Consider the following 14,555-nt stretch of genomic DNA (forward strand, 5'->3'; position numbering starts at 1 on the left):
CAAGCCCCGGGATGTACTTAAGTCCCGGGGCTTTCCTGGGGGTCGTGTCGGGAGGCATGTCATGGCGGCATGTCATCCAGGGGAGGGGCCCCAGGCGTGGTTCCGGCCCGGGGCGGGGCTGCAGCTTCAGGTATGGTTCTGGCCCGGGGGCAGGGCCGCAGGCGTGGTTCCAGCCCAGGGGCGTGGCCGCAGCCTCCAGACTAGCCACCGGACCAGAACATGGCACGCGGCAGCCGGCCCGGCATGCTCAAGTTACGCCTGCCTTGGGCAGGCGTAACTTTTGCAATAAAGGCAGGGGGGGTTAGATAGGGGAAGAGAGGGGAAGGTGCGGGGGGGGGGGTGGGAGGGAACGGAGGCAGGCTGCGTGGCTCGGCGTGTGCAGGCTGCCGATTTTGCACAGCCTTGCGCACGTCGACCCCGGATTTTAAAGAATACGCGCGGCTATGTGCGTATCTATTAAAATCCGGCGTACTCTTGTTTGCGCCTGGTGCGTGAACAAAAGTACGCACGGGCGTACTTTTTTAAAATCTACCCCACAATGTTATGGTAATGGTTTCGATACTTCTAAAGGTTTATTTTTCTTTATCCTTTTTCATTGGTCATATTGTGGAAAAATTGACCTTGGATGTGTACCAATGTCTGGGCCGGGGGATTAAGAGAAGTAATGAGCATGAAACCCTGTATTATAGGTTGGGTTAGTTTCTATTGTTCCACTGAAGTATTAGTGATGAGTATTATTGAATGGTATTGTACTTTATACTCATTGTTTTTAAAAACTTAACAAACAAGTTTGGAAAAAATAAATTCACCTCAAAGATAACAGTATTAACACAGACATGTTCTTGTATAGGGCATTCACAATTTAGATGAACACCAAACCTGTTTTGGTTCGGTTTTGTTTTCAGATTCATTTTGTTTAAAATAAATTAACAACAACAAAAAATGAAATAAAAAACAAAATTAATTTTAAAAACAATCTCAGGTCTAGGCCCCATCCCCCTGACCAATCAAAAACTTACACCTCCCCCTCCCCACAGACCTCTCGAGTCCCCCCCTCAAATCATTCCCATTTGTGGGTGAAAAGGGGGCAGCAGTGAACCCCCAGTCCCTCTTACCCCACAGATGTATTTTAAAGTATGGCACCAGGGAGGCGGCAGCAGCAACCAGAGATTACTCCTGCCCTTTTTTCACCCACACATGGGTGAGATATGAAGGGGAACTCCTGGGGCTCAAGGAACTTGGGGATATTGTGACAAGTCAGGGGAGGATTTGTATTTATTTTCATTATGCAAGTGGTTTGGGCCGGGGCTGGAAGCCTGCAATTTGAAAACAAAATGAAACAAAAAGCAAGGACATTTGTTTGTTTTGTTTTTTCTTTCATTAACCTTTGTTGGCTCCTATGGTAGAGACCTAGGAGGGTGTGACCTGATCTGAGAAGGCTTTGGAAGCTTGATGCTGGGATCATTGCTCCAGGGCCTGTCATGGAAGAGCCTGAGAGACGCACAGAAGAAACCGACAGCTTCTCAAACTTTACATTGCACTTACCATCTCAGCCAGGTCTTTCATGTATTCCTGTTTTGTTAAGAGAAAAAAAAACATACTGATTAATTTTGAATTATAAGAGTTAACAAATTAAGATCAAAATTATTCAATCAAAATATTGTTGAGCCTGATGACTACCCAACGTCCATAGTTTTCAAGGGGCTGAATTATCAAAATGAGAATTTTGCAACCCTAATCTCCATTTCTTACATCATTTTCCCCTCTGTTTCTATTACTACTTATCCCTGGGTGTTAACAGCATGGGATCTATCTACTTTTGGGATCCTGCCAGTCACTTGTGACCTGGATTGGCCATAGTTGGAAACAGGATATTGGACTTGATAGAACCTTGGTCTGACCCAGTATGTCAAATTCTTATGTTCTTATGTACCCTCACCTTCCTTCTCATATTCTAATTTCCCTTTGTCTATCCCATCTGTGGCATTAACAAAGAGATATGGACACCACAATAAGCTAGAAAATGAAATTAACTTTCTCATATACAAGCAGTAGTAAATCAGCCATTTTCAGTAGTTAACATCAACCAATGGACCCAGCTCTCAGAATTCAGGAGTCTTTCTCAGCATGCATGGGAAGTCCCATGTGTGGCTGTTGCCTCTGAGCCCCTCAATCTTTCTTCATCTAAGCTACCACATGGACAGATTTCCACTCTAATAATTTATGGTATTTATCACTATTATTGAAATGTGCAATTTTTTTTTTTATTCATGTCACTGCATTAGTGGCCCCATAAAAAGAACTATCAAGATCTATTTTAAAAAAGAAAAAAAAAGCTTGATATAGAGAAATCTAAGTCAAAGAAGCCCACAGTTAGTGGGTTGAATTCCTGTGTGGATGACCACTGTGAGGTCCAAATTCAGAAGCATTTAGACGGACAATTCAGATGTTATCCAGAAGTTATCTAGATAAATGAATATGTGGGCACTTAGCCAGTTATATTTTAGCTGGCTGTCTTATCTGGCAAATGTTTAGTTGGATAACATAGGGGCATTCTGTTGTGCTGAAGGTGGACCCTTGGCCTGGTGCAGGATTGGTATGGCCCTCTGGGGGTTCCCAGAGGGCGCCTGCCACCAGGAGGCAGAGCACACAAGGAGAATGAGGCTAGCTGGAGCTTCACCAATAACAGTCCGGGGGCTCCTTGGGTTGAGCCCTTGGATTCCCGGACAGACTGGGCTTAGGTGGGCCTCAGAAGATCTCCCAGAGAGGTAGCGGAGAGGTGTGCCCACCACAAGAAAGGGTGCGCGGCTTGTGGAGTGCAACTGAACTAGACATGAACATAGGGAACCGGAGACCAAGGAAGTGAGACAGGAACTGGAGGTCCTCCGGTCAAGATAGGCAGTGCCTATAGGTCTAGTTAGAAGAAGGCCATGGGTAGCATCTGAACAGGCTGGCCTGGTGGTCACTGGGGCAGCGAAGAGAGTGTCCTTATGGAGCGCAAGGGTCAAAGCCAGGGTATCCGTCTGAGGGAAGCCAGGGTATCCATCTGAGGGTAGTCAGCCAAAGCAAGGGTCAGTTCCAGGTATCAGTCTAAGCGTGGTCAGTAGCAAACAGAGGTCAGTTCCAGGCGGTGGTCCAATCGTGGTCAGAGTCAAGCAGAGGTCAGTTCCAGGTGGTGGCCCAATCATGGTTAGAGGCAAGCAGAGGTCAGTTCCAGGCAGAGGTCCAATCATGGTCAGAGGCAAGCAAGACGTCAATACCGGGAATCAGTCCAGAGGTGGTCAGACTAGCTGAGGCCAGTACCAAGAAATCAGTACGAGATGGTACAACCAGGGTAGTGGGACAGGAACAGGAACAGAGGCTGGAGCACAGGAAGGACCATGGGAACACAGGAACGCAGGAACACTGGAAGACACAGGAACACAGGAATGCAGGATCACCGGAAGACACAGGAACGCAGGAACACAGGAACAGAGGACGGCAACTATCTTCTCCTAAGAGACGACCCATTTGCCAAGGCGAGGTTCTGGGGACAGAGCCTCGCCTTAAGTACAGAAGGTACATGATGTCACTGGGTGGCGTCTGGGCCGAGGTTCCCGCCCTGGGCCCTATAAAGGGTGGAACGCGGGTTGTGCGTGCACCTAGGGGCGGGGCTGAGGACTCTGAAGATGCGGAATCTCCGCCGGGAGCTCTGCTGTGAGGCCTACGACGATGGCGGTGAGCGGGGGAGGCATAGAGGATGCCGAGAGCAGGCAGCTGAGGCAAGGGAAGTGTGTTCAGAGTTCGTAAAGGGAAGCGCGAGGTGAGCAGGCCCGGTCGCGGCACCCACGCGGCCGGGATCCGCAACACATTCCAAGGCATTTCGTGAAATAGTTATTTAAACTGGCTAAGTTATCTGGCTAACTCTAATATGGCTCTCCTTGCTAAACATAAACATTCTCAAGCGCTAAGTGTTTAAGCATACAAATTCCGCCTTAAATAGGTCCCTCCCGATGCCTAACAAATCTGCTTCATTTTTTTGAAGGGGTTAATAAACATGTGGATAAAGGTGAACCTGTAGATGTAGTGTATTTGGATTTTCAGAAGGCGTTTGACAAAGTCCCTCATGAGAGGCTTCTATGAAAACTAAAAAGTCATGGGATAGGAGGCGATGTCCTTTCGTGGATTGCAGGCTGGTTGAGAGACAGGAAACAGAGAATAGGATTAAATGGTCAATTTTCTCAGTGGAAAAGGGTAAACAGTAGAGTGCCTCAGGGATCTGTACTTGGACCGGTGCTTTTCAATATAAATATAAATGATCTGGAAAGGAATACGATGAGTGAGGTTATCAAATTTGTGGATGATACAAAAATTATTCAGAGTAGTTAAATCACAAGCAGACTGTGATACATTACAGGAGAACCTTGCAAGACTGGAAGATTGGGCATCCAAATGGCAGATAAAATTCAATGTGGACAAGTGCAAGGTGTTGCATATAGGGAAAAATAACCCTTGCTGTAGTTACATGATGTTAGGTTCCATCATCCCAGGAAAAAGATCTAGGCATCATAGTGGATAATACTTTAAAATTGTCGGCTCAGCACTTTATAACATGGAGAATCTCCATGGCACTGGACAGTTTATTCTTCCTGGATGCTCTGGGCTCTACACCATCCAGGATGCCTTCAGTTGTATTGGTATGGAGCATAGCAATGCTGGCCAAGGTGCAGTCAATTCCTTTGGCATAGAGTGCCTCAGGATAGAGAAGTAAGTAGCCATCAATGATGGAAGGTAAAGCCTTGACACAGAGGGAGTCCTTATTGGTGCTAGTGGTTCAACCTGACTCCAGTCAGCAGAGCACATTGGTGCAACAACATGAAGCCCATTACCCAGAGTTCTTCTTGTGTGCTCTCAATCAGGATGAACTCATCTGGTTATGAGAGGAGGATGTTTTCTAACCTGTTCCAATGCAGAAGTCTCTCTGCAAATGACAAAACTACTAACTGAAATGGTGAATAATGTTTACCTCACTGCTTGCTGAAGACCAGAGGAGGAGAATGGAACTTCTCCTGTCCAAGAAGGATGAGTTATTTTCACACAGCAAGGTTCCTAGGAGACAGTACATATCCAGTCATCCCCTTGAGTTTCACCACCTGGTGTAAAATGCCATTTGAATTCCATTTGGTATCATGGCTAGTTGCCAGGCCTTCAGGGAATTACCGCTAGGGATTCAGAAGGGGAAGAGGTTAAATGAATTCAGTCAGAGTTCCTGCCAGTCTTCTCTTTTTCAGACTATCAAAAACATCCTCCTTAGTCACCTTCCTCTTCATATAAGTCCTAGATGAGTGTACCACAGTGGTTAGATGAAAAAAGATCTATAGAGATGCCTTTCAACCTCTCTTCAGTCTTATAAAGGTATACTTACTCTCCCAAGGACCTTAGTTACTCTCTGTTTCTGGCAAAAATGGTATGTTTGCAAAAAAATATGTCCTTGGTCTGAATGCCCACTCTACTGAACTCCTCATTGGTGCCACCAGCCACCTCAGCTCCTTGTGAGGGCTTTTCAATCTGTGTTTTAGAGAAGGATGCTTTTTTGCCTACTCCAGTGCAGGGGGGCCATTCTCCAAGTGGTAGAACAGCTTTCTGAGTTAGTAATACATTTCTTTACCTTCCTGCTTCCTGAGGATCAAAGAGGAAGTATGGAACCTCTCCTGTCCAGGATGGAGAAGTTTCTCCCATACAGCAGAGCTCAGGGGAGTCCCCAAGATATCCAAGCATCCCCTTAAGGAGTTTCACCAGCTGGACTGAGCTAGTTCCCACCTCCTTAAGGAAACTCCCATAGAGATTTGGGGATTAGAATAAGTTCAATCAGAGTTCCTGTTAGTCCTCCCTCCTTCAGTCCATCAAATATCTCCTCCTCATTCACCTTTCTCTTCATCTGAGTCATGAATTAGTGTATCACAGTGGTCAGATAAGGAGAGATCTACAGAGATACTTTCTGATCCCTCTCCAGCTTTACCAAGGCTATCTCCCATCAAGGACCTTAGTTACACTCAGTTCCTAGAGACAATGGTTAATAAATTATCCATTAAACCTCTGGAAGGAAGAGAATCCAACAGTGGGTGTTTTCAGGCTGCTGCAGTTCATGCAGCCTCCTAGGGAATCCACTTCTATCATGGTCCATGGCCTTTTAAAGGACCCACAGATGAGGATGTGGCAGACCCCCATGTGTTATCTGCCAGTGGCATGCAAGATTGACTTAAGACACAGCGTCTAGGCTTCTCCTGAGTTTGCAGTAGCCCAGCTGTCATACCACTCTGTGGTGATGGAATCAACCTTGAAACACAGAAATCACTCAAGGTAGCATTCTAACATACTTTTTGGAGTGTTTTGCTCTCTGCAAGGATTGCAGCCCACCAGCTTTTCATGGTGAAATACATGCACACGTGCATTTGTAAGCTTATACTTCTGATGGACTCAGGACATCCCCATCAAGTGGAGTTCCAGTATGCCTTAGAAAATGTGGAGGAATGTGATAAACAGCTAATCCGGTGTGAATTCGTTTGTGGGCATCTTTTTGTCTGGGGGAGAGAGAGAATGTGTGTGTATGAATGTGTGGGTGGGTGTCTTTGTGTCTGGGGGGAGAGTGTTTATGTGTGTCATTGATCCTTCTCCCCCACCCCTTGTGAAAGGCAGGACAGCTCTCTGCCTCTGTGAATTCTGATTTTGTGGCTCTCAATGTGTGAAAGGTTGGCTGCTCCTGCTCCAGTGGGTGAGGCTTGAATTGTCTATCAGTTACTTGCTCTGCAAGGCAATCCTCAGCTTTGGATTCCCCACTGGTTATGATTAATTTAATCCAATTTGTCAATGGAGAAAGCAAAGTTCTAGATAAGGGATTCTCAACCTTTTAGATGCCCAGGACCAGTTGGCTGACCTCCTAAACTGATGTAGACTGGCTGGTAGACTTGGGGAGATACCTGAAGAGATGGGGAGGAAATGTTCCTTCTTGCGGCTGAAAAACATGGGGATCCCCTCTGCAGTTAAAGAATTTGATGTATAAGCAATCCCACCTCATCAGGAATCTCCCTTAGTCTCAACCCAGGCACCCCCTAATGTTTGAATGACAAGACTTCTGGTAAAGGAGATGGGCTTTTTGCAACTAGAGCGAGGGAAAAAAAAAAATCCAGTCTCCTTCTTCTAGAAAACAATATAGCCAGGGGCTAAAACCACTTACAAAGATGGTAGTGTAGGTAACTGCTATCCTTTTTAAGGGTCTTGATGCTTTGAATTGCCTTCATGGCTGCATAGCCATTAACTTGTTGGATTTTTTTTTTTTTATTTAAGAGCAAACGTAGGTGCAGTCTGGGCCTCAGCTGATCCCTATCGGCTGTTCAATGCCAATGGTAGTGAACAGCTGGAGAGTGGACGCAGTCTATGATTGCACCCAGAAGCAGTAACAGTGTACAGTGCTGTAGGGCCTGGAGTGATGTTGGTACTAGGAAATTTTGGCCTGGAGGTTTAGGGAAGCAGAAAATGTCCCACTTGAGGCTGTGGGTGACTGAGTGGGAGTTGGTACCTCTGCGGCTGCAGCACTGGTCTGCTTCCTCATCAATGACTGCCATTCCACAGACCAGTAAAAATGATGCCAGGGTCTGCTGCCAGTCCAATGGTTGAAATGGTCTTTAAAAAAAATGAGCCTGTGGTCATTGTTTGGACAGGATGGGAGGAAAGAGATCCCAGGCCAGCCCTCTATCCTTATTTGGGGAATAGGGATGCCAGAGATCTCAGTCTCTTATTTAAAATTTCTGACAGGAAGAGGGAAGTTTATGGCCAGGGAAAGGGCTCAATTTTTTAATAAGCATATCAGGAGGGAAATAGGGCTGGAAGGGGATGGGGCTGCGGATATATATATATCCGCACAACAGGAGAGACCGGGAAAAGGAATGGAGACATGGGTAACTTTAAAAGAAAAACACATTTGGGCCGATTCAGTAAAGTCCGCGGGAGAGCGGGCGACCGGCGCGCACACAGGCCACTTGCCTGTGCGCACGATTCAGTATTTAAATGAGGCCCGGTGGTAGAAACAGGCAAAAGGAGGTGCTAGGAACACTAGCGCATCCCTAGCGCCTCCTTTTGGCCTGGAGCGGTGGCTGTCAGCGGGTTTGACAGTTGACGCTCAATTTTGCCGGCACCGGTTCTCGAGCCTGCTGACAGCCACGGTCTCAGAAACCGGATGCCGGCAAAATTGAGCGTCCGGTTTTCGACCCGACAGCCGCCAGCCGACTTCAAATTTTTTTTTTTTTCTTTTTACTTTTTTCACCCTTCGGGACCTCCGACTTAATATCACCAGGTATGTAGTTCTTGCATAGGCTAGCTTTCTGCCTTCTCCCTGGGGTCCCATCTACCCTTCTGGGCCCTGCCTTCTTATGCTAGGCTAAAGAGATCCTCCATGGGACCAGTACTCCTTGCTGGGCTGGGGCTTATCTTTTTTATTTATTTATGATATAATATAATATTACATTATGGTATAATAAAATATAAAAATATAAATACATAAATAAAATAAAATTCCTTTCTGGGTCAGGACTTAAGAGTAAGTATTGCCAAGAAAGTTAAAAAATAGTGAAGTATATGGTCCTGTGGCCCAATTCCCCCCCCCCCCCCCCCAATCATCAAATTGCAAAGAGGCCATAACAGCCTTGCAATCCCCTCCTTCATTGTCACTGCTGACCATTCCCCCCCCCCCCCCCACTGCCCCAAACTAGATTTCAATAGTTTCTGTTAAGTCCTCAAACTCCCACCCCCAGACTCCCTGGACCCACACCCTAAAAAACCCTATTCGGAGTGGGGTCCGAACTTATCCACTCCGAGCAACATCCAGCTGCATTGTAAGCTTAAACTACACACAGTTTGCGCTTCCAGCACTAGAAGTTTTTTTTTTTTTAGGGCTAAAGGAGATGGGGTCAGAGTCCAGGGTTGCGGCGGCGACTTTATGTAGATGGGGGGAGGGCTTGGCCACAGCTATTCAAATCTAGCCATGGGGGGGGGGGGAGGAGGGGGGGGGGGGGTAAGGCTCAGCAGTGACATTGGCTCATTTTGAGGATTGCAAGCTGGTTAAAAGACAGGAAACAGAGTCTAGGATTAAATGGTCATTTTTCACAGTGGATAATAGTAAACAGCAGAGTGCCTCAGGGATCTGTACTTGGACAGGTGCTCTTTAATATATTTATAAATGATCTGGAAAGGGGTACAATGGGTGAGGTGATCAAATTTGCGGATGACACAAAATTATGCAGAGTAGTTAAATCTCAAGCAGATTGTGATAAATTGCAGGAGGACCTTGTGAGGTTGGAAGATTGGGCTTCCACATGGCAGATGAAATTTAACATGGACAAGTGCAAAGTGATGCATATAGGGAAAAATAACCCTTGCTGTGGTTACACAATGTTAGGTTCTATCTTAGGAGTTACCACCCAGGAAAGAGATTTAGGCATCATAGTGGATAATACATTGAAATCATTGACTCAGTGTACTGTGGCGGTCTAAAAAGCAGACAGAATATTAGGAATTATTAGGAAGGGAATGCAAAATAAAACGGAGGATGTTATAATGCCTCTGTATCACACCATGGTGAGACCACACCTTGAATACTGTGTGCAGTTCTGGTCACCACATCTCAAAAAGGATATAGCTGCACTGGCGAAAGTGCAGAGAAGGGCAACCAAAATGATAAAGGGCAAGGGACGGCTCCCCTATGAGGAAAGGCTAAAGAAGTTAGGGCTGTTCAGTTTGGAGAAGAGATGACTGAGGGGGGATATGATAGAAATCCACAATCCACAAAATCATGAAAGGACTTGAACAAGTTAATGTAAATCAGTTATTTATTCTCTCAGATAATAGAAGGACCAGGGGGCACTCCAATATCCTCTAAGTCTGCCAAACCCTGACATGATTCATCTGAATCAGTACTTTCCCTAAATATCTGCTGCAGACACTGCTCAGAAGGAACTGAGGGAGTGCGGTGCAGCTTTTGAGTGCTCCGCTGCCAGTGCCCCTGCCCCTTCTCTGCTGAAAACACCAGCAACTGTCTTTGTCTTCTTCTACCCCTACCCCATAGGAGCAGAGATGAAAGCAGGTGGCTGCTGCACAGTCCTTCCTCTGGTTTCCCCCTATAAAAATAAAAATCTCTTTACCTTGGACATGGGACTCCAGATTTTCACACTACTTATCTCCTCAACAGGACTGCTTATGCTGGCATTAGATTCCTGTTAAGAAAAAGTAAAAACTTATTGCCATTGTTGTTCCCAATGCTATATCTAGTTTTTGCTCCTTGTGGTATGATGGAATATGTTACACTCAATCACTGACAGTAGCTAGATGCTTTTAGAGTTATAATGCAGTAGCGATGTGCAGGCCAAAGAAATTAATTTTTGTTTGTTCTTTTGTTTGGGGGCTGTTATTTATTTTTTTTTGTTCATTTATAGCAGAATTTTAAATCGGCCAAGCGCGCAAATATTGTCACTTACGCGGATGGCCAGGCCCTGCGTGCACCGCAAGCATCTTCCAAAGGGCCCACCCACTCACATAACTGACAATACGCGCATAATTACTGGGCCGTGAAAAGGGGGTAGGTGGGGAGGGGGGGGGGGGGCAGGGCAGGTTGGAGGCCGGCTGGGACAGCAGCCATTAGCCACTGTCCTGGGGAAGCAGCAAGTAACAAAATAAAATAAGAGGTAGGGTAGAAAAGGTTTGGATGATGGGGAGGATAGGGGAAGCGGAAGGAAGGTAAGGCAGAAGGTTAGGGGAGTTCCTTCCCAGTCCACTCCTTAATTAACTCAGGCACTTCCAGGTTATAGCACCTTAAGCTGTAACCCATATTCTTTTTGTATTATGTTACAATTACATCCTGCCTTTACCTTCTTCCAGCTATTAAGCGTCCAAGTTTTTACTCCTTGTTAAATGTAACTTTGCCTTATTCACCTCTATTGTTATCTACTTTATTTTTTGCTTCAGTTATACCCTTGTTATATGTAAACCGATCCGATATGGTTATTACTATGAAGGTCGGTATAAAAAAAGTGTTAAATAAAAAAAATAAATAATTGGAGTGGACTGAGAGAGAACTGGGAAAGTGCTGATTGCTTTGCTGTGCGGATTTCACAAAAGTACACCTCCCTTGTGCGTAATGCTTGCTCGTGCGCGCGTGGATTATAAACATTGTGCACGCGGCCACCCAATTTTATAACATGCAAGCGCTGGCGTGCGCATGTTATAAAATCAGTGTATCCATGTGTGTATGCCGGGAAGCACGCGCACGTGGACGCACACTCACACCTTTTAAAATCTACACCTTAATGTTTATTTAGGGTTCAATTCATTTACATACAGAGCCTCTGTTTTGTTCTCTACTAGTTTAAGATTAAAACAATTCTTATCTGGGGAGAAAACATAATAATAGTGTGAATCAATTGTTCCCTATGTAGGAGATGAGAAATTGTCAGTTCCTCTGATATAGAACCCCCTGATCACCATTTTTTGTGGAAGATTTTAGTTTCCCTTGCTGTCCCCTGTTTTGATTATGTTTTAGGATAAAGCTTCTGTAGGTTCTCAAAATTGGGACCTGGGATGAACATGGAATCAGAAAAACTTCCTTTATTCTGAAGAACCAATTTTCAGGACACATGATTTTGTTGAACTGGGAGTTTTTTCCCACCCTCTTAGACTCATGTATTTTTTACTCTTTTCTCTAAAAGGATTTTTATTTTATGTTTTCTGGGTTTCCATTAATTAGTGGCTCAGCCTAAACGGAGAAGTCCTTTCACTGTGAAGGACCCTGGGATCATCTGGATCCATAGAAAGGATCACTTACAGTTATCCATAGGAGATAAGGAAAGAGGGGAGAGAGGAGTCTGAGTGAGCCCCTACATGAGCTCACATGCATCTGTTGGAAGTATCTATCTGAGGAGAAAGAGATGAGTGAAAAAAATCTTCTGGAGAGGAAGGAGATACCTATGATTGATAGGGGCACTTAACTCACCAATTTCATGGAAGGGAAGCTTACACCTGTCACTTACCATAGGAAATGAGAGAAAAGATACATTTCAAGAATTTGAATAATTGCTTTTTAATCTAACAATTAATTAAAGGACTGAAGAAGTCACAAATTTATTAAGGAATTTAATTGTAACATCCAGACAAGAAAGCATAGCTGTAAAGATAATTTTATTAATGTATATCAACTCAGCAGAAGTATTGTTGGAAACTATCACTGCTTCCAGCATGCTTCTTGCTGTTAGTGTTGCGTCCGTCAGTCGCAGATGGCTGAGACTGCTCTGCCTTATCTCTTTTTCTCCCCTTTCACTCTCTTTGCACAAGATGGCTGCCTCCGGTGCCGAGTGCCGAGGGCCTTGGCATTTCCAAACCAGCATGAGCGTCCCCATCCACCATGCTCACTCCAGTGACCTTCTATGGCACGAGCATGCACATCTCCTGCGCTCAAATACATGTCATGGCGGTAAACTCGGGACGTCAGTACCTCCGAGTATATCTAGCCTCCGCCTCCGCTACCACCTTGAGTTAGCAAAGACTTCACTTTGCTAATCTGACTGCTCTAAGCTGTACCTTAGATGCCGCTTTCACTCTAAGGGCCTCACTCCAGTAAGAAGCTCTAGACACCCGCTCCTCGGGGGTCTCTGGCTTCCAACTTTCCTTCGGGGTTCCTCACTAACTAAGACAACCGCTCCTCGGGAGCCTTTCTCTTTATTCTACATTTCAGGATATTGGACCATTGAGTACTCATTCCTTGAGGGCCTATCTACCTTCATATCCTGCTCCTTGGACCTTCGGACCCACCATTCTACCACCAGGAAGACGCCTTCATTCTGTGAGTACCTCAACAATCCGGCGCTCCAACTCCACCCACCATCCGCAGCGTTACCCGCACTGCGGGCTCCCGCCTATCATAAACATCTGGGTGAGACTATACTTCTGAGCCTGTTAAACGTACTGGCACTTCGTGGATCAGTGCCTTACCTTCCTGCTCTCACCACCTATCTACAGCAGTACAATAAAGACTCATCTCCATTGCGACCATGGGTCCACAATGCCACAAACACAACAGTTAGATATCTTGCAGCTCTCATCACTGCTGTATACAAAAACGTTATTTTGGAAATTAAGTATATGCAATGCACAGGGTCTACAAGATTTATTTTTCCTCACTCAGGGAATCCTGACCATTTAGATGTTACAACATCACGAAAAGATGTAGTAAAAAAATGTATGTGTGAGATATAGCCTCTGGGATCTTATATCTGGGACTACCAGCCTAGGGTTTACATATAGAAGCATAACACACATTAAAGAAACAAAAAAAACCCCTACCACCACCAAAAAAACAGTACCACTCTGACCCTCCAACACCCATCCAAAAGAAAACTGCAGGACCTGGGCTTATCCAGCTGGGCTGAGCCATGCTAACTGGGGCCCTGGGTCCCTCCATTCCTCCTTCTGCTCTCCAAAGGAGCTCTACTTCCCCTTGAAACCCTCTCTCATTCCATGATAAATTTACCAAGACCATAGACATCCCCTGCCCCCATTTCACCTTTCCATAGGGGGGGGGAGGGGGGCATGTTCAAGAAAGGGGCAGAAGTGATAGTCACATCTGGGTAAGGCCAAGAATAAGTATCATGACAGCCGGCTCCTACCCAGCTCTCTCTAAAATCCTATCCAGATGATGCATGAGGTCTGCTACCTTTGCACCAGGCAGGCAAGTTACCAAGAAATCATCACACATAACAGTTACCCTCCTATCGATGTTCTAATGATTGAATCGCCAACTACAACACGGACTTCTCTATGCATCTTTCTGTTTAAGGAGTAGTTTAAAGTTAATTTTTTTTAAATTTGATTATTAGGTGTCATGAGTGAGTTTGTTAATGACTAGCAATCGGAAAATGTTACTCAATCACTGAAATCAGTTTAAATGTTACATTGTGCTAAATGAGTAATTGAGATGTATTTTAAATATTTTCTTCCTGATGGGAGTAATAATTTATATATCAAAAACTGTAACTGGGGTGAGTGGGAGTGGGGAAGGATGATGGGATCAAACACCAGTGAATAATTTATCTTTATTAAAAACTTATTAAATGCTAACATCATACGGCACTTAGGGGGTCATTCATCAAATCACATTAGGGCGTTATCGCGGGTATTAGGGCTCTAATGCCCTTGATAAATATCTCCTCAAGAAATGCATATGCAAATTTATTCAAGTGGGAGGAGTTTAGGCAGAGTAAATGGAAATGAGGGCTGTTTAACATTGCATGCAATAACATAACACATGCTATCACAGGATTTAACTACACCTTTTTTCTTGGCATTATGCCTGCGATAGCTTCTGCATTACGGTGAAATCAAGATTTATCGCAAATCCCATTTCAAGAGAGAGACAGAGAGACAGAGAGAAGGAGAGAGAAAGACTCTGAAAGTTCACCTATTTTTGAACTATTTATACCACAGTAAGAGGCAACACTAATAATTCAGGTGGGTTTGTGGGTGAGTTGGGTTTTAGG

General features: G+C 45.0%; 1 protein-coding gene across 1 annotated transcript in view; it reads right to left on the bottom strand.

The window, feature by feature from the left end:
- LOC115093237 overlaps positions 1–14,555 on the bottom strand; it is a 96,256-nt gene that overhangs the window by 56,214 nt on the left and 25,487 nt on the right. The window contains exons 5-6 of the mRNA XM_029604913.1: positions 10,173–10,244; positions 1,546–1,572 (exon numbers count right to left, since the gene is read on the bottom strand). Of these exons, the coding sequence (XP_029460773.1) occupies positions 1,546–1,572; positions 10,173–10,244 (99 nt within the window). The remainder of the gene's footprint in view (positions 1–1,545; positions 1,573–10,172; positions 10,245–14,555) is intronic.

This window comes from Rhinatrema bivittatum, chromosome 6 (genome assembly GCF_901001135.1).
Source record: "Rhinatrema bivittatum chromosome 6, aRhiBiv1.1, whole genome shotgun sequence".
Classification (NCBI taxonomy): domain Eukaryota; kingdom Metazoa; phylum Chordata; class Amphibia; order Gymnophiona; family Rhinatrematidae; genus Rhinatrema; species Rhinatrema bivittatum.